Source organism: Saccopteryx leptura, chromosome 10 (genome assembly GCF_036850995.1).
Source record: "Saccopteryx leptura isolate mSacLep1 chromosome 10, mSacLep1_pri_phased_curated, whole genome shotgun sequence".
Classification (NCBI taxonomy): Eukaryota; Metazoa; Chordata; class Mammalia; order Chiroptera; family Emballonuridae; genus Saccopteryx; species Saccopteryx leptura.
In genome coordinates this window covers 5,810,236-5,828,725 of record NC_089512.1, presented here as the reverse complement: position 1 = coordinate 5,828,725, position 18,490 = coordinate 5,810,236, and the positions used below count along the sequence as shown (strand labels likewise).

The window sequence follows — 18,490 nt, the reverse complement described above, 5'->3', positions numbered from 1 at the left end:
GACCCGCGTCACCCCCAGCTCTCTCACTGGATGTGGGGGGTCATCTTTGGGCAGGCCTCCCAGCTCCCCACAGCTCCAGGCAAGGCATTGCTGGGGCTCACCACAAAAACACCCCGGGGTGCAGCACCCAGGTTGCCCGGGGGCTGGGGGGCACAGGCTGCCTGATAGTCATAGGACTCCTTGCGGGTGTAGAAGGAGTTATTGTAGAGTGCCAGCATCAGGTGGGCATCCACCTCACTGAAGAACCTGCCCACCTGAGGGTGCGAGAAGGGAACCAAAGTCACGGGCGGGCAGTGCCACGCCCCCAGAAGGCTCACACCAGAACCCACCCCTTCTCCCCTTTTCCTGACCCTCACCTGGTCCCACTGATGGTTCTGGTTTGACAGCACCAGGAACCCCCCGTCATCAATGAGGACACAGAGCAGGTCCTGAGAGTCGGGGGAGGGAGAGGAAGATGGAGAGGGTCTCGGGCCAGACTTCCCTCCCCAGACCCTGGCAACCCACTGGCCGAGTGGAGGAGGCACCACTTCCCCCAGTGCTGGTGACGTCATGGTGGGGGTTGGGCTACCAGGTGCAGCTGGGACTAAGACGTCCAGGAGTGGGGTAAACGAGGGTTCGGGGCACACGCACCTCGTTGTTAACCTCGCAGTCCATCTCACAGTGGCTGCTGGGGCTGCACTGCTGGGCAGAGAGCAAGAACCGTAAGGTGCCCACCAGTTCTCCCCCTCCCATCACCCTTTACCCACGTGGGTTCCCAGGCCATCTGCAACAGCCCCTACCTCCCCATAGGCACCAGAGCCACTCTGAGTGGGAGGACTGGTAGGGGGTCCTGGGGGCTCCGGAATGGGTACTGCTGGGCTTACTGCCCCCACCCCTGTCCAAGTACCTTCTGAGGTTGGTCCTGGTGGGTACGGTTGCTGGCCAGCACCTTGAACTTCTCAGCCCAGGCCTCTAGATCTAGCTTAACACCCACCACTGCAGGGGGGAGAGTCACGGGCCATCAGGGCTGCCCGCCGAGGCGGCCCCCTGCCCGTCATCTCTCCCTGCTTCCGCCACGGGCACTCACCTGCCGGCCTCAGCGTGCGTCCACTCAGGCTGACCTCCACAGCTGTGCTGACGAGGATGCCCACCGTGTCATTCTCTAGCTCCAGAGGCCTTAACAGGGCTGGGGTTAAGGGCGGGGTGTGGTGGGGCAGTCAGGAGTGGGGGTGAGAAACCACACTGACCGCTCCATGCCGAGTCCCGAGGACCCAGGAGCCCAGGCCACGGCTGGCCCCAGCCTGACCCCCAGCATCGTGCTTGGCGTAGCCTCGCCCTCTCTCCTCATCTGCCCGAATCTCAGCCTGCCTCACGTGTGGGAGGGGTCTCAGCTTCCCCTGCCACCCTGCACCTGGGAGGACGCTCACCATCCTGGTGTGGAGGCTTGAAGACGTAGCCTCGGTTATCCAGGCTGCGGCGGTAGAAACTGGCGTTGAAGGGCTCAGGGTCCTCCGTCCAGTCCTCAGCTGCCCTGCTCACCCCAGACACGCAGAGATTGTTGGAAGGGGTGGCTTATGGGGGACAGGGGTCTCAGCAGGTGCAAAGAGGTCTTTGGGCAGCACGACAGGGGAAGGGTCTCAAGCAAGGGCAGGGTGTCGGGCAGTAGGGTAGGCCACTTACTTGTTGGGGAATACTCGAGTGATGCCGCCATCAGTGGCAGCGAACACAGCCAGGAGACTGTACCTGGGGGCAGCAGGGGAGTGAGGTCACAGGCCTGCCTTCGGCAAGGTAGGGTCAGGGCCCCTGGGACCGCCCCAGCCTCCTGCCACCGTGGGCGTGGTGGTGCCTACGTGTTAAGATCCTGGTCCCGCCACACGCGCTCCACCAGCTGCTGTGTGATGCCCGTGTCCAAGATCAGGTTGTGCAGAAGGAAGTTGTTGCCTGGAATGGGGAGGGCAGGGGTGGAGGGGGCATCTTCTCATGGCTCCATGCCCACTTACCCCATCCCCACAAGGCTCCACAGGAGCCTTCCCCCTGGCCTGGCCCAGGCCTTGCCCTCGGCTTGGGCCTGAATGTTTCCACACCTGCGCGGTGCCTGGGTTCCTTGGGGCTGCCCCACCAGGCACTCACACTGCTTGGAGTCTGGAGTCACTTTCTCCATAAGCTCAATGAAGTTTTTCAGGAACTCGGTGTTGTTTTCTGAGGCATTCAGGTCCTTGCAATACTCTCTAGGGATGGAGGGGGGCAAGAAGAGTGGGCTTGGGGGGCTGGACAGGGCAGAGGGTCAAGGCTTTTCAACAGGTCTTCCTGGTCGTTGGCTGAGAAGCCCAGGCCTCAGGGAGGGGCAGATGTATTCTTACAAGTTGTAGCCACTATAGGCCTGGCAGGCTCATAGGTCTGAGTAGGGGCAGAGCTGACAGGAGAATGAAGATCTATTTCCTCTATCCTGGAAGGTTCTCCCTCTTGAGTATGGCCCTGAAGAGCTTCCCACCTCTCCTGTGTATCTGGATTCAGATGGAGCACCCGGGAGGCCTCCTGGTGGGCTCACCCACCAGTGTGCTGTAGCAGTCATGGGCACAAGGTGGGTGGAGTCCCAGCACCAGCTTAGTCGGCAGAGTCTCAGACCTCATCTGCCCTCATCCTGCCGCTTCCTGGCTTTTGGGCAACTCACTCAAGCTCCCTGAGCTTGTTTTTCTCATCATACCACAGAGGACGTCATCAAGTCGGTGGGAACACGTGGGTCCTCGGGCTGGCTAGGCCCTGTGCCCGGAACGCTCTTGCCCCAGAGGTGGACAGGCCAAATCCCTTACCTCCTCCAGGCCCTCGCAGGGCTCAGAGCAGGGGGGGGGGCGTGCAGAGGCCTGTTTAGGCTTTGCTCCCAGGAAGTCATGGCGAGCAGTCCTCAACCCTGGTAGACGGAGAGGTCTGTCTCTGCCGCCCAGTTCCTCACTCCCATCCCTGCATGAAAGACCTCCTACCCACTGGCCAGCATTGCAGCAACTTCGTGCAAGTTTTTAAAATGTGCTGCTTCCCTAGCCGCTGCTAGGGCCCAGAGCTTGGTGAAGGCGCCTGGGACTGGTGTCAGCTCCACCTGCTCCCTGGCCCTCAGAGCCTCCGTGCAATGCACAGGTTACACTTCTACATGTGCAGGCCACACCTGATACACCCAGAGTAACACCCACACAGCTGGGTTTGAGGTATGCGTCACCTGTAGCCCCCCATATGTACATCAATATTTGTGGGTTACTTTATTCACTCGCCCAACATGTGTTTGTTGAGTTCTCCCACACCAAAGACACAGAGATGACAAAGAATATAGTGCCTGTCCTCAAAGAGCTTCCTCAGGGTCATATGAGCCACATAGGACTTTTCACACATTTCCACAGTCAGTAATGCACACAGCCCACCGCACATCTACACTCAGACTCTTACAAACATCCACAAGGACTCACAAGTACAAACACACGTCTACAGAGAGTCAGAGAGAAATTTGTGGGTGCATGCGCGCACGTGCACACACGAAGCTTAGGAGTGTCCAGAGCCCGTGTGTGGTGCCCAAGAGTCCCCATGGGCCTCTGCTGGCTGTATCCACCTGCCCTCATCCAAAGTCCAGGTCACGGGGGCGGGCTTTCCCACCTGGGGGCCCACTGGCTTCTTCAGGTGGGGGCCATCAGGCAGAGGGTGTGCACGCAGGGATGCGTGTGCGTGCTGAGAGGCCCGGACCTGCGCTGGGCCCTGACCCCGCACGTGTCCAAGCAGCCCCTCAAAGGCCCCATCCCCTCTTCCACCCTGTCGTTGTTGAGCCGCCACACCTCGACTCGGCACTGCTGACAGGGGCTCTGGCTGGCTCGTCCCCCGACCCACACAGACACTGACTGACATAGGACAAGGACAGGGTGCAGGGTGGGGTGTGGGGAGGGCACCACAAACCAGAGCAGCAGATGCCCAGGGAGGGGCATGCTGCCGACAGCCAGCCCAGGGCAGACAGACTCCTGGGGCCTGAGAGGGTAGGGAAGGTCCGTGGAGGGTCCAGAGCCCTCCTGCCCCAGGCCTGGCAGGGGTGGAGCTAGGGGCAGCTGGCACTGCTGCCTGGTTCGGCTGCATGGCCCGGGTATGCACGTGGCCGCGCATACGGGGCTATGCACGGGGGAGGGCACAACACTGCACAGGACACAGACACACACAGCTCCAGGCAGCGGTGCGGGAGGTGGGCCAGGGCAGTCAGGGTGGGGGAGGACGCCTCAGCAAGGCCACACGCAAGCTACCTGGGAGCAATGAAAACATGTCCTTCAGACTCAAAGCTGCTGGGGAGCAGGAACTCAAAATCTGCAACAGAAACGGGGGTTATCCGGCGGGGGCTGGGGAGGCAGGAGGCCAGGGGGCTCAGAGCTCAAAGGGCTAGAGGGACAGGGGACGGGGTGGCTGGAGGGAGGGGGAGACACCAGCAAAGAGGGAACCCGCCACTTCCATGTTCAAGTTCGAGCCAGAGAGAAGGGGTGGGGGTGGGGCGGAGGGCCTGTGGAGACTAGAGCATTGCAGGAGGAGGGCAGTTATAGCCAATATGTTGCCCGGGCCTGGTCCTTTGTCGGCAGTGAGTCCCTTGGCGTGACTGTATATGCTTCCATACGGCTGTATAGCACATATACACGGACACACACACACACATATATATACACACACTGCTATATATATGCATGGTCTGGGGGAGGCGCCAGTCTCGCTCTTATCGCATCCGTAAGGAAAAAAACCGCATGCTGAACTCCCTTCCCTTCCAAAGAGAAGGAAGGGAATTGGCTTTTGGCTGCGGATTTTTATCTCTCTTTCTTCGCTGCAGCTGTTTGCGTTTTGGTAGGTCTTGCTTTTGTTCTATGTCAGGCATCAACATGGCCAAACCGAGGGGGTTTCTCACGGGCACAGACAGTCCAACCAGAGACGGTGTGGGCGGCTGGGGACGGGCTGCAGTGCATTGTGGGATCTGTGGGTCCTCCCTGGGGTAGGAGCGGGTGAGGGGAAACCTCCAGGTGCCTGCGAATATTCCCACAATGTGAGCAGAGAGTCTGGGAGCTAGGAAGGGTCAGTAGGGTGCACAGCTCTTGGGCTGGGGGCATAAGGGCAGGTGGGGAAGAAGGGCTGGGCCCCCCCTTCTTTTATGACCTGTCTGGACTCACAGCAGCCCGGGAGGAATGCTGGGGGCTCTGGAGAAGGTGTGGGGTGCTGTTGAGGGACCCACCGATGGAGCCTATGCATGTGTGTGAGGGTGACAGTGTGTGTTTGCATGTGAGAGCACGTGTTTGCATGAGTGCATATGTGTGTGTGTGTGTGCAGGTATGTGACTGTGTGTGTAGGTGTGTAGGAGAATCTGGGGATGTGGCCGCTGACAGTGCTCTGTGGCCTCTCCCCGCCCTGCGGGACTGGCCACCTGGCTGGTCTGCAACTGAGAGGTGTCCTTCTACTCTCAGCTCGCCACATTTTGGGGAGTCCACTTCACCATCCTTTCACCCAAACTCCAACCTCTTGGTCGCCCCAGGACTTTACTTTTGCAGTAGAGTAGTCTTCTCTGTCCCCAAATACTCCCACAATGCACTGCAAGGTTCCGGGGAGGAGGGACTTAGCGTGCCTGGCAGGGCTGGGCGGTCACTGGTTGGACTGTTGCTTTCTGACAGGACTGTGAGGCAGGGTTTGGACACAAGCCGACAGGGAAGGGGCAGAGGAGAGGAGGAGGAGAAAGAAAATGGAAATGGGGGAGCAGGAAGGGAGACTACGCTATGGTTGTCACTGTTACCAGGGCCCTGCATTTCTGGGGTCCCTGGGAAGGATATGGGAGGAGGAGAAAAGACAACTCAAGCCAGTGGGGGCAGCTGTATCCTCTTTGCTGGCCTAGGTTGGACACGGCCCCTAGGGCTTCCTGGGGAGCCCCTGCTTCCGGGCCATCGGGACCAGGGACAGGACGTCCCCTTGGGGCCCTCCAAGCCCCATCTGTCCAGGTGTCCCCTGGAAGGGCGTGGCTCTGCACCACTGGCAGAGACTCTCTTTCCCCTTGCTCTGCCCGGGGTCTGCAAGATCACTGCCTACATTTCCTGGAGATCTCTGGCCTGGGCGCCTCTGAGTGTCAGCACCTTTGCTTTTCACATCCAGCCTGTTTCCCTCCAAGCTCTTCTACTGGTCCACGTGGTCCGAACAAATCCCCTTCCATCCCAGCCAGGCCTACAGTCCCTGAGTCAGTCAGTATTCCGCAGGGGAACACCTTCTCCCACCTGATCACCCTCCCCAGGAGCAGAGAGCACCTCAAAGCAGGGTTGGGTCGGGGGTCTTAGCAACACCTCTGGGAACACGGTTTCAGCACCCTGGCCAGCGCCCAGGACGGTCAGGTTGGCCTCGTTTGTTCTCCAGTTGGCCTGGCTGCTGCCCTGTGCTGCCCCCTGCCTCATGGTCAGGGCCTGAGACTTCCAGAGCCTCAGTCTCCCTTTGGGAGTGCTGCCAGGTTCTGCAGCCAGCGCCACGGACCAGAGGGGGGAGAACTATTCCAGAGGAAGCCTCATGTGGCTGGCCCTTTCCCATAAGCCTCACGTAAGTCCCTCTGACGACTGACCTATACCTTCGATCTCATGCCCCTGCACGGCTGGGTGGAAGGTGACACAGAGGCATCCAGCCCTGTCCCCACTGTTGAGTTGTCTTGCGGGACAGAGAAGGGGGGCAGGGGCCTGCCCAGAGGGAGCAAGAAGGATGAGGAGGGGGCCTGAGCACTCAGAATACACTGGAGAACCACCTTGCAGGTAGGACCAGGGGAAAGGGCCGCTGGCTCTAGTAGGGATCCGAGGAAAGGCAAGAACTGGAGAAGCCAAGGGGATGCTGGGAGGGGGCCCTGGAGAGCAGGGGTGTGGCTGGCCCTGGGCAGGGAGGGGGGCAAGCAGGGGTGTGAGGGCAGGTGGGGTGGGGAGAGGAGGGTGCACTGGTTCTGAATATACTTGCCCTTCAGTTTGCTGATTGGCACTGGGACAGTCCACCAAGAGAGAAAGCGAGGAAAACAAAAACAACACAAACACAAAAACAAACGAAAAGGGGGAGGGGAAGGGGAGGGGCACAAACAATATTTTATTCAATGGCTGTTTGAATGAAAATATTGTGTCTTATCATCATACCGAAAGGAAACTTCTTGCAAAAAAACGACATGAGAGAGAAAGAGAGAGCGAGAGAACTCAAAGGAGATGAGCCCCAGTGGGCCAGGCAGGTGGGGGGCGCCCGGTGGGGCCGGAGCCCCAGCCTCCCTCCCCGTGACCTCGGGCGGTGGGCAGGTGGGGCCACAGGCTCCCGGAGGCCCAGGGGGAGCAGGACATGCAGGGGGGAGCCACAGGCAGAAGAGTGGGAGAGGGAGGCAAGGAGGGAGGGAGGGAGAGTGGGGGGAGGACCAGGAGCAGAGGGCAGAGCTGAGGAGGGAGGGAGGGAGGGAGGGAGGGAGGGAGGGAGGGAGGGAGGGAGAGACCAAAGAAACAGGGAAGGGAGGAGTGCTGGGTAGGAGAGAGGAAGGAAGGGAAGGTGGGAAAGAGAAATGGAGTGAGCAAAAGGGGAGGAAGGACAGGGAGAGAGAGGAGGTGGGGGGCCAGGGAGGACAAAGAGGAGGAATTAAGGAGTAAAGGAAAGAGGAAGAGGGAGGGAGAAAGAAGGAGGGCAAAGAGAAAGGGGGGGAAGCAGCAGGTGAGGGTGGAGGTGAAGAGGAAGGGGAGGGCGGATGAGTGGGGGGAGCGGCAGAGGGGGAAGAGAGCCTGGGGCAGGCAGCGCAGGGCTGAGAGGTGGTGGGGGAGGGAGAGAGGAGGGTGTCTTCCAGGAATGCAGCCCCCGGGGAAGTGCGGGGCAGGCAGGCTGAGGAGGGAGGACACGGAGAAGGAGAAACCAAAAACAGAACCTCAGCGGAAACCATGAGAGAATGGTCTGGAACCAAATCTGAGAAACGGCAAGCATGCAGATCTCCACAGACTTGCGGGGCTGGTCCCGAGCCTGCGGGTGCCTGGGGGTGGGCAGACTGGGCAGGAGGGGCTGCCTGGGGCTGGCCGGGGTGCAGGGCAGAGGCAGGGGTGCAGGGCGCAGGCAGGGGCTGGCCACTTACACTTGACCTGCAGGATCTGGTCGCTGAGGTTGGCTTGGAGGTAGAAGGTGCTGTAGGGAGGGAGCACGAGCCCTAGGCTGGTAGAGGGGGACACGGGAGGGGCACACGTCACTGACCGCAAGGCGGCCACGTTGGCACCTCCTCCTCACGGCCTTAGACCTGGGTACATACCCACCCAGGTTCTGGCCTCCCCACCCCTGACTGCCGGGGCCACCTTTCCCTGATGAGCGGTGGGAGATTCCTGGCCTAGGGGCCTGGACCCTCCGCTCCCCAAATTCTCCTGGAGGCCTCAGAACTTCCAGCCCCCAAACAATTCTCCACCCCGCCCCTCACACCCAGCGGCCTCCCCCAACATTCCAACTGCCCGGCCAACCTCCTCCCTCTGGCCGGCAGCCAACTCACAAGGGGCAGACAAGTGTCAGGGAGCTAGGCTGGGGTGGGCTCTGCAGTCCCTGGGCTCAGGCCACGAGAGAGCCAGCTGAAAGCTTGGACTAACACGGTGAGGGCAGCTCAGGCTGCTGCTACCGGGTGTGAATGAGACTGCTGGCACTGCCCAGGGCCGACCCACAAGGGACCTACTCCCAGGCGGTAGAGAGCAGGCCTGTGACTGTGGCGAGGAAGGCACCCTGGGCGCAGATCCCCAGGGGTACCACCCAGGCCGCAGGGGCGTGAGAGGGCGAGGGGCTGCGGGAGGTATCAGATGCAGTCTCGTCTCTGTCCTGTGCTCCTGGGAGATGGTGCTTGTTCCCGAAGGGTCAGCAAGAGGCCTTTGGGGGCCGAGAAGTGAGCAGCCCTGGCTGCAGGTGCCCCACTGCGACTTGGCACAAGGGTGTGGGGGAGGAAGGGGGCAGCCTTGCTCAGACTCTGGGCTCGGGGGCCCCCGCCCCTCCCTGCCTGCCTGCCCAACCTTGGCCCCGCTCACCTGTAGTTGGTGCTCCTTATAGGCACCCAGGTGTAGTTCCGCATTACTTCATCTATGTACCTCTGGGGGGAGAAGCCGGGTCAGGTACTTGGGTTAGCAGGCGGGGGGCGGGGGGGGGAGAAGCCGGGTCAGGTACTTGGGTTAGCAGGCGGGGAAGGGGGGGAGAAGCCGGGTCAGGTACTTGGGTTAGCAGGCGAGGGGGGGGGGAGAAGCCGGGTCAGGTACTTGGGTTAGCAGGCGGGGGGCGGGGGGGGGGAGAAGCCGGGTCAGGTACTTGGGTTAGCAGGCGGGGGGGGGGGGGGGAGAAGCCGGGTCAGGTACTTGGGTTAGCAGGTGGCGGGGGGGGGGAGAAGCCGGGTCAGGTACTTGGGTTAGCAGGCGGGGGGGGGGGGCGGAGAAGCTGGGTCAGGTACTTGGGTTAGCAGGCGGGGGGCGGGGGGGGGGGAGAAGCCGGGTCAGGTACTTGGGTTAGCAGGCGGGGGGGGGGGGGGAGAAGCCGGGTCAGGTACTTGGGTTAGCAGGTGGCGGGGGGGGGGGGGGGAGAAGCCGGGTCAGGTACTTGGGTTAGCAGGCGGGGGGGGGGGGGAGAAGCCGGGTCAGGTACTTGGGTTAGCAGGTGTGGGGGGGGAGAAGCCGGGTCAGGTACTTGGGTTAGCAGGTGGGGCAGGGGGGGGGGAGAAGCCGGGTCAGGTACTTGGGTTAGCAGGTGTGGGGGGGGAGAAGCCGGGTCAGGTACTTGGGTTAGCAGGCGGGGCGGTGGGGGGAGAAGCCGGGTCAGGTACTTGGGTTAGCAGGCGGGGGGGGGGGGGGGAGAAGCCGGGTCAGGTACTTGGGTTAGCAGGCGGGGGGGGGGGGGGGGAGAAGCCGGGTCAGGTACTTGGGTTAGCAGGCGGGGGGGGGGGGGAGAAGCCGGGTCAGGTACTTGGGTTAGCAGGCGGGGGGGGGGGCGGGGGGAGGAGGCTGTCCAGCCTGACTCTCTCCCTCCTCCACCACCTTCTCACCTCATCCAGGGACTTGACCAACGTTCTGATCTGCTTGTGGCCCTTGTTGCCGTCAATCATGCTCCGACGGATCTGGAAGAGCCCGAGAATGAGGGGCGGAGCCCTAGCCTCCCCTGTGCTGGGCACCCCATCCCTCCTTCCGTCCTTCCTCACCTCCTCCTTGTTCTCATCCTCCAGCTCTGCATCCAGGAAGTCCAGAGTCACAGGCTCCCGGAAGTTGGTGGTCTGTGAGAGGCAGGGCAGGAAGTCAGGAGTCCCCCTCATAGGGCTCACCCGCCCGCCCCCCGCCAGGCCACTCATATGGCTCACCTGGGGCTTGAGGTTGGGGTGCAGTAACACATAGCCGTTCAAGTCAATGGCAAACACGTAGCCGTTGGCTCCAAGCTGGGGGTTGAGATTGGGGGCTCAGGACCTGGAGCCTGAGCAGAGGTTCCCTGGGCTTGGGAGCTTTTCCTCATCCTGCCTTCCATGCAGCCGAGGAGTGCCACCTGCCTGTCTGGGCCAGGCCCCCACATGGCACGGGGCCCCAAGCCTGCTTCTCGAGCCCAGCCCAGCAGGCTGGAATCCCTCGTGAAGCAGCCCTGGCCTAGGCTGACCGGCTCTGGGGGACCACCGTTCAGCTGGCAGTCTGTACTTCTCACCCGCCCCTGGTTCTCACAAAACTGCCAGTCAGCGGGGCGGCCCCACCTCCCCTGGCCCTGTGGGTGGCTGCTGCTCCCTTCTCCCTGCCCCACTGTCCCTGCCTCCTCCTCGTCCCAGGCTTAGTAGAGCCCAGCAGGAGGAGGGAGCCGTGGGGTCCCACAGGCTGGGCGTGCCCCTTCCAGCTGGAAGGGAAGGAGGAGGAAGCGAGGCCTTGGACCCCACCTTACCTCTCAGCCGTTTTCTCAGCGCACACGGAGCCCCATGACAGGAGGCCTTCGTGTGGCTCAGGTTTAAGGACGCGGTCACGCACGCCCTATCCCCTATCCCAAACTCCCTTTTGGGCCAGCCACACTGATCTGGCCCCTTTCTTGGCTGGGGATTCTGCTTTTCACCTTCAGTCCTTCATCCAGTCGGTGCCCTCTGCCTCTAAGGTATGCCTTTCCCTCCTTTCTGCCCAGGACACCCTTGCCATGTGACAGTCTAGGGGGCATCAAACTACAGCCCATGGGCCACACCTGGCCTACTGCCTGTTAATGGACAGCTGTCAGCTAAGAGTGGCTTTTATGTTTTTATATGCTTGAAAAAGATCAAAAGAACAACTGTATTTCATGACATGTGAAAATTATCTGAAACTCAAATTTCAGTATCCACAAACAAAATGGTGTTGGAACACAGCCATGTCCATTTGTTTGTTTTGTTCGTGGCCGTTTTCCCAATACAACAGCAGAACGGAGTGTGAATGAGTATTTAGGCTGGCAGGGCCTTGAACAGTCACAGTCTGGCCCCTTACAGAAAGGGTGCTGACCCCAGCTCTACGCCCAAGGTCACCTCCTCCGAAAGCCTTCCCTGACTGCCCGAGCTCAGAGGTCTCTGTGGAGTGTTCCGTCCGTTGCCTCTGCGGAGCCTGGCTGTGTTCTCCTGGGAGCAGGGCAGGGTGGGTGTGCAGGCGGATACTCACCGTGTAGTTGGGAGTCAGCCTCTTGATGTCATTCAGCGCTACATCGATGCCCATCACGCCCAGGATCAGCTGGTTCTGGGGGCAGAGGCGTGGGTTTGCGATGGGCTCGATCCCCTGGGGAGCCTCGTACCCACGCCCCACACCCCAGGCCTCATGCTGCTCTCGCAGGGAGCTGCCTCTGACCAGTTTGCAGGCCTGTCTATCCCTTCTCCATTCTAGACCTGCTGTGGACATGCCACCCCCCCCCCCCAGCGTGCCTCGTCCTTCCCCAGTGGGGAACCTCACCTTCTTTTCCCCAGGGCCATCCTGCGTCAGGTTGAATACTGGGAGGGTCCCTGTCACCACGAGCCCCAGGCCCTGAAGGGAGAGGAGGAGGATGGGTTGATCTCCTGTGGCCAGCCATGCCCCCACCCCGTGTTCAGAGAAGGAGCTCAGGTGCAAGCCCCCTTTCTTGCTCCTCTATTTGGTTAACCCCCATAACAGGGCCCTTAAGGGACATAACCCTATGGGCACGTCCCTGGAGGAAGGTCGCCAGCCCCACCCCTTCCTTGCCCAGAGGCTTTACCAGGGCATCCTCATACACGTTGGTCCATTGCACCTGCTTGGCCTCCTTGCCTGCCAGCACCATGGGCCTGCCCAACACGTCTAGGTATTCCTGGGGAGAGGATGGTGGGCAGGAGTCATGAGTCTGTCCCTCTCACTGTCCCTTCCCTGTTCGGCCACCTTCTGCACCATCCAGCCACCAGGGGGCGCTCTGGCCCCACAGCAGCTTATCAGAGGTCCTGTCCCCCTGGAAGCAAGGGGCTGGGAGGAGGGGCCCTCCCAGTCTCACCTGGGTGTTGATGCGGATGGCGCCGATGGAAGGGATCTCGAAATAGTAACCTGTGAGAGAAGGTGAGGCAGAGGCCGGCCGGGGTGAGGCACAGGACCCACAGCGGGGGGGGGGGGGGGGACTGTGCCCCCTGGGGGCGTGTCTGCAGCCCTGACTTGTCCCTCAGTTTCCCTCTCTCTTTGGTGTCACTTTCCCTGAATTATGTCCCTTTGGTGCTCCCAATGCCGTGGCCCTGTCCCTGGGACCAGTGCTATGGAAGGAAGGGGCTGTGAGCACGGGTGCGGGGAAGCACAGCCCAGGTGCAGAGGGGCCCCGAGTCCGGAAGTCTCTCATTCTAGGCTGGCAGTGACATCCAGAGCCCACCCAGGGGACAGGCCCTCATGCATGGAGAGACAGACACAGCAAACAGACACAGGAGCGGACAAGCGGGGTCACAAAGGGACAGTGGACATTGAGACAGATGGGCAAGTTAGCCAGATAGAGAGACCGATGGACAGTCAGCCCCAGGTGGGGAAAGAGGGACAGACAGTGGATGAACAGGCCGCGGGACATATGAAAGGACAGGCAGACAACCAGCCGGACAAACACGGCCGGCAGGCCCGGGGCAGGGGTGCCCAGATGCGGTACCTTTGTTGGCACAGGCCATCCACTGCAGGGGCGTGACGTCATAGTTGTGCTGCCCCACGGAGAACGTGAACACGCGCACCTGTTTGGGGCTGCAGGTCACTGTGGTGGCCGCGGGCGCACGGCCCTCCCCTGTACAGGGCCCACATCTGGGCCGCCCCTCCCCGCGGGCGGAGCCTCACCGTGCGGTTGGGCCAGTTGTACTTCTCAAAGACGTCCTGCACGCGGTCCTCGCCCCCGTCCGTGAACATCATGATCATCTTGTTGCAGTTGGCACGGGTGATGTTGGACTGGACAGGAGTAGGTGTGGGGTCAGGCAGCTCTCGGCCCCTCCTGGCCCAGGGAGGGGTCTCCCTCCCCAGGACAGGCCTGGCCCTCCTGGCCTCCTCCCTCAGAGCAGATGCTGCTATCTGCCTGAGCCGCTTGTTGGGTGCTAACAAGGCTGTTCATCTTGATTTTCCTGGTGTCACCAAGCCTGGGCCCCCGCCTGCCCGCCCGCCCGCAGCCCTCCGCGCGCCCACCCGCAGGGCTCACGTTCTGCAGCTGGTCGAAGGCGTACTCAAAGCCGGCCTTGTAGCCGGTGGTGCCCTTGGCCACCATGCTCTGCACGGCCTCCTTGAACACCTTCTTGTTACGCACATTGGCTTGCACCAGGTGCGTGAAGCACGACACAGGCTGCGCCTTCTCGTTGAACTGCAGGGACAGCGAGGGTGAGGGCCGCACGGGGCGGGGCAGGTGGGGGAGAGCCCCCCTGCCAGCCCACCCGCGCCTTGGCACTCACCGAGGCTACGTTCACATAGTCGTCGTCCGAGAGCGTGTCCAGCATCTCGCAGACGGACGTCTTCATCAGCTTCAGGGTCAGGCCGCTCACGCTGCCGCTCCTGGGGAGGTCACAGAGGTACCCGGTTGGCCTCAGGTGTCCTCCTGCCATTTCCCCGGATGTTCCTGGGCAGCAGATTCCAGCCCCTTGCCCCAAGCCCACCCCATCGGCCAGCCTTGCTCACTCACACATCCACGATGATGACCATGTCTTTGGGCGACGAGGCCCCCTGGATATACCTGCGCAGAAGAAGCTTCGGTTAGGCCAGCCTCACTGGGACTCTGGGTCCTCCCTTCCCTCACCCACATGTCGATTCAACATATTTGCACTGAGCACCCCCCGTGTGGGCCACACAGGGTTCTGGGCACCGAGGATACTGCCTTTAATAAAACAGTCCTTGCTCATGACATGAGTGACCTGGCCCCCCAGCATGTGAACAGCTCTGAGGGGTGCACAGGTGATCCAGAGAGGGGGCTGGAGGCATGGTCCCAGTCTCAGTGGCCTGTCGTGGTCCCTCGCCCGGGGTGAGGTCCAGAGGGCAGAGTCCTAGCTGTGTGCGGGACTGAACAGGTGGCAGGAAAGGTCGTGGGCTACTGCAGGCGGGGCAGAGCAGCGGCGGCGGCTTGATGGATAGGACCAGGGCGGGGGGCTGGCCAACCCCAAAGAGGAGACATCCACCCTGGGGGACCTCCCCTGGCTCCATCCCTTAGTCCCGAGGGGATAGCGTGCCGGGCAGTGGATGGGGGCAGAGGCAGCTGGAAGGCCTGCCTGGGTGATGGGATCCATTTTCCAGTGGCAACGATGTGTGAAATGAAAATTGGATAGAGCTGGCTGCACCCTGCTCGGAGGCCTGGGTATCGGGAGGGCGGGGAGCGGGCGGGAGAGGTGGGGAGCGGAGGGGGTGTTCCTGCCCGGACCCTCCTTGCTCACTCACCAGGGTCTCCTTCGGACGTCATACAGGTCGATTTTCTTGGGGGCTCGCCATGGGGTGGCTGTAAGAGGGAAGGGGGTGAGGGTGTCAGGCGGGGAAGGGCCCGGCCCCATGGGACTTGTGGGCGTGGCCAGGCCGCTCTGCAGCCTATGGGGTGACCATGCCGCCCCATACACCCCAGGAGCGGGCTGGAAGATGGAGGCTGTGGTGCCGAGTGGACGGGGAGATAGATGGGCTGGCACCCACCTGGGTAGTAGCGAGTGACTCCCGTGGCACTGCCAAAGACCTGCCACAGCAGCGTGGGGTCCTGCCTCCGGTTCTCGACGAACACATTCTCCAGGGCCTCCGTCCAGTTGAGCTCATTGAGGATGACAGTGGCTGTGGGGAAGCAGGAGGCTGGGGTGGGAAGTGCCTGGGCTGTCCCCTGCTGAACCTCACCGCCATGGCACCCATGCCCGTACCCGCTACTAAGAAAGCCTCACCTGTTCTCTGCCTGGCTGGGCTCTCCCTTATTCCCCGGGGCTCAGCTGGGGCTGCACCAGCTCCTCCAGGAAGACTTCCTGGTCCTTATCCCCTCCCAAGTCATCCAAGAAACAGCTCAACCTACCCTCCGCCAGGCCCTACATGATCAGGAAGGGCAGCCGTGACCTGCGGCCCCTGCAGAGAGGCCACCCAGGTGGCAGGGAGTTGGAAGTTGGGATGCTGATCCAGCATGCTTTCTGGAGCTGGCGGCGGGTCCCCTGGGAGCTCACCCACTCAGCATGCACTCCGGGCCGCAGCCACAAGAAAGCAATTAAGGGCTCGATGATGGGGCTGGAATTATTCAGCTATTAAGGTACCTGATAAGCTGGAAGCCACTCTGCTCCATGATTAATCAACTGGGGCCTGGAGCAGGCAGGGGCGGGGGCACTTGGAGGGGCAGGGTCTGTGCCATGATACTGCTCCAACCCAGACAGGCACGCGGGAGTGCTCACACACACACACACACGCACATGCGCGCGCACACGCACAGTTTGCACTCCCCAGCAAGTATACCTGCATCTAACCTGCGTGACTCTAGCCCGGTGTCTGATCCTCTTGGCCCCAAACCGACCTGCCCAGCAGCCCGACTGCTGCCATGGGCTGAGGGACTCACCTGCTCATACCCGCACCCCACTCTGCACCTACAGGGTGACAGCCTGGGTCCTGCTCTCACAGCCCCCCACGGCCATTATCCCGCATCCCTTTCCCCGCTCTGTGTGGCTGCAGCCAGTTATCCCGCATCCCTTTCCCCTCTCCGTGTGGCTGCAGGTGGCCAGACCCACTTCCATGCGCGCACGCAGAGCCAGGCTCCTCTCGGATGAACGGGCTCCAGCTTACTGACCCCTCCACCCACGCAGGGACTCCGTCAGCCTGAGCGGCGCCCCTACCCCCCAACTCAGGACAGCCCTAAAGCTGCCAGTGTGTGTGCTTCATATTCTCACATGTGCAGTGTAGCTGTCTGCATGTGAGACTCAAAAAACCCCAGCGGGAGTCGGGCACCTGCTCCTGCCAGGTACCTGCCCTCCCCTCTCCCCTCGGGGAGGTTTCTTCCACCTCCCTTCTTCCCAGGTGGAGCCCTGACGCCCTCCACCTTCCACCCCCCAGTCCCTATCCAGGATCTACGGCAAGTGAGCACCGGAGAATGCCTCCCCAAGGCCCTGTTCGGAGCGCAGCCTCTGACCACCGACACCCTCAGAGCAGGGGAGGAGCTGTGAGTTCAAGGCGCATGCTTCTGGCTTTGCCCACAGCCGGGCCGCGGGCACATTCCCGGACACTCTTCCCCCTCTGAGTGGGGCCTCCGCTGTGTCCGGTCTGATGCCTAATCCCGTTCCCTCTGCTCTCGCGCCCCTCCCTCTGGCCCTGCAGCTTCCCTTAACTGACCATAACGCGAAAACAAAACACATCTCTAGCGTTGGCTCTGCCTATTGCACACTATGTTATGGTCCTGTTCCTAATTTAGAAACTTAGTGAGTTGAACAATTTCGATTTTTCTCTTGAAGGAAAAAATGAAAGCAGGCTCTCAAATGCTTCACACAGTACGGTCTTTCCTGGGAGAGTTGGCCTGACAAGTTTCACCCATCTCTGGGCCTCAGTTTCCCCATCGGCACAAGGCTTGGAGCAGATTGTCCTAGGAGCCCGTCTAGCTGTTGGCAGAGGGGTGGTTGGTTTTGATTCATGTTAAGAGCCAAGAGCAGACCCCTGGCCTGGCTGGGCTGTCCTTGGAGGTGTCTGTGATCACACACACACACACACACGCATTTACTGCCGGACACACTTGTGCAAACACTTCAGTCCCCTCGCCTGGAGCGGGCCTGCTCCTCAGCCCCATGCGCACCCCCCCACTGAGGGCACACTCTCAGATCACGCCGAATTGGGAAACGGGGACCATGCCCCCTCAGGCAGGCGATTACAGATTTAATTAAAAGTGACACAGTAAATAAAAAACATATAAAATGCAATTTGTGTGGGTAGCGAGGGGTGACTGGGGAGGGCGGTGTGGCTCCTGTTTTAATTAGGGTGCCTGCCAGTGATAGTGCCTCTCCACTGGCTCGAGCAGGTGGCCCACGGAGGGGCAGGGACAGCACCTGCCCTCCCCCTCCCCCCCCCCCCCCGCCCGGAAGGCCTGGCTGACCCTAAGAGCAAAGGGAGCCTCGCTGATGACCCGGGAGGATTCCCTGCATTCTGGAGGCTATCCGGAAGCTCTGGGACCTCTGTCTGAAGACCTCCCACCCAGTGGGCACCCAGGACCCGGACGCTACCCTGTAGGCGACCTCAGAATTATGTCAGAACCAAGACACCCCAGAGCCTTAAATCCTGCTGCTAGAGCTCCCGACCTAGCCTTCGATTCTTGACCTCCTCCTCCTAAACTTCCCAAGACCTTCAGCAAGTTCTTCCTAATGTCTGACTGAAATCCGTCTAGCTGTAGTGACCTGGTTTCTCCACTGTGCAGAACTGCCCTCCATTGAGCTTGGAATTTCCATCACCCTCTCTCCACGCCCCTTCCCTCCCTCTTTCCCCCTGCATGCCAAGGAGGAGGAGGGAAGTGTCAGGGGGTTGGTGTGTGTGAGGGGTTGCTCCCTGACCCCCAGCCCCCATGTTCATCTGAGGTGGTAGCTCCTCCAGCACTCCGACATGGATAGGGCCAGGTAGTGAGGGAGGGGGAGCTGCTTCGGGGCCCGGGGAAGACCTGGCCCAGCAAGCAGGGAGCAAGCGTGTGCATGCATTTGTGTGGGCGTGTGTGCACGCCAGGAGATCGTGCATAGGGCTCGATGTTTAGTAGCTTCTGCGAAGCTGTGTCTGAGAGTCGCTTGGTGCCTGTATGTGGGTGACTCTGAGGGGTGAGCACCTATGGCCTTGGGTGCAGGGGCTGACGGAGGATGGTGCTGGCCAGGCACCCGGGACCTGGCAGTGTCTGGGCAGTGGGCCTCAGCTCTACGGTGGGTGGGGCGGGCTGTCCCCACTTTCGCTGCACTCACAGCCTTTGTAGATATCCGTGGGGATCTGCACCGCCGTGTACGAATAGTTGACCTTGTTCTTGAAGTTGGAGTCCTCACAGAAGTCCAGCCTCAGGGTGCTGACCTTGGATCCCCTCTCCACATCCTCACTCTCAGGGTCGTCCTGCAGAAAGGGGACCCCGCAGACATCACTGACAGTGCCAG

At 61.3% G+C, this 18,490-nt stretch overlaps 1 protein-coding gene across 5 annotated transcripts in view; it reads right to left on the bottom strand.

The window, feature by feature from the left end:
* The window catches only part of CACNA2D2 (calcium voltage-gated channel auxiliary subunit alpha2delta 2), a 136,082-nt gene that overhangs the window by 1,890 nt on the left and 115,702 nt on the right, over positions 1–18,490 (bottom strand). The window contains exons 6-33 of one of the 5 annotated variants that reach the window (XM_066351225.1): positions 18,308–18,449; positions 15,057–15,188; positions 14,814–14,871; positions 14,068–14,118; positions 13,841–13,940; positions 13,594–13,752; positions 13,242–13,349; positions 13,063–13,141; positions 12,436–12,485; positions 12,169–12,258; positions 11,889–11,960; positions 11,604–11,678; positions 10,313–10,387; positions 10,157–10,228; positions 10,004–10,075; positions 9,003–9,064; positions 8,081–8,157; positions 6,949–6,969; positions 4,245–4,305; positions 2,110–2,207; positions 1,830–1,920; positions 1,660–1,722; positions 1,407–1,510; positions 1,067–1,165; positions 887–975; positions 631–681; positions 357–428; positions 102–254 (exon numbers count right to left, since the gene is read on the bottom strand). In XM_066351225.1, the coding sequence (XP_066207322.1) occupies positions 102–254; positions 357–428; positions 631–681; positions 887–975; positions 1,067–1,165; positions 1,407–1,510; positions 1,660–1,722; positions 1,830–1,920; positions 2,110–2,207; positions 4,245–4,305; positions 6,949–6,969; positions 8,081–8,157; positions 9,003–9,064; positions 10,004–10,075; positions 10,157–10,228; positions 10,313–10,387; positions 11,604–11,678; positions 11,889–11,960; positions 12,169–12,258; positions 12,436–12,485; positions 13,063–13,141; positions 13,242–13,349; positions 13,594–13,752; positions 13,841–13,940; positions 14,068–14,118; positions 14,814–14,871; positions 15,057–15,188; positions 18,308–18,449 (2,376 nt within the window). Of the gene's footprint in view, positions 1–101; positions 255–356; positions 429–630; positions 682–886; positions 976–1,066; positions 1,166–1,406; positions 1,511–1,659; positions 1,723–1,829; positions 1,921–2,109; positions 2,208–4,244; positions 4,306–6,948; positions 6,970–8,080; positions 8,158–9,002; positions 9,065–10,003; positions 10,076–10,156; positions 10,388–11,603; positions 11,679–11,888; positions 11,961–12,168; positions 12,259–12,435; positions 12,486–13,062; positions 13,142–13,241; positions 13,350–13,593; positions 13,753–13,840; positions 13,941–14,067; positions 14,119–14,813; positions 14,872–15,056; positions 15,189–18,307; positions 18,450–18,490 lie in introns of all 5 variants that reach the window. The other 4 variants (XM_066351226.1, XM_066351224.1, XM_066351227.1 and 1 more) reach the window with 4 other exon arrangements.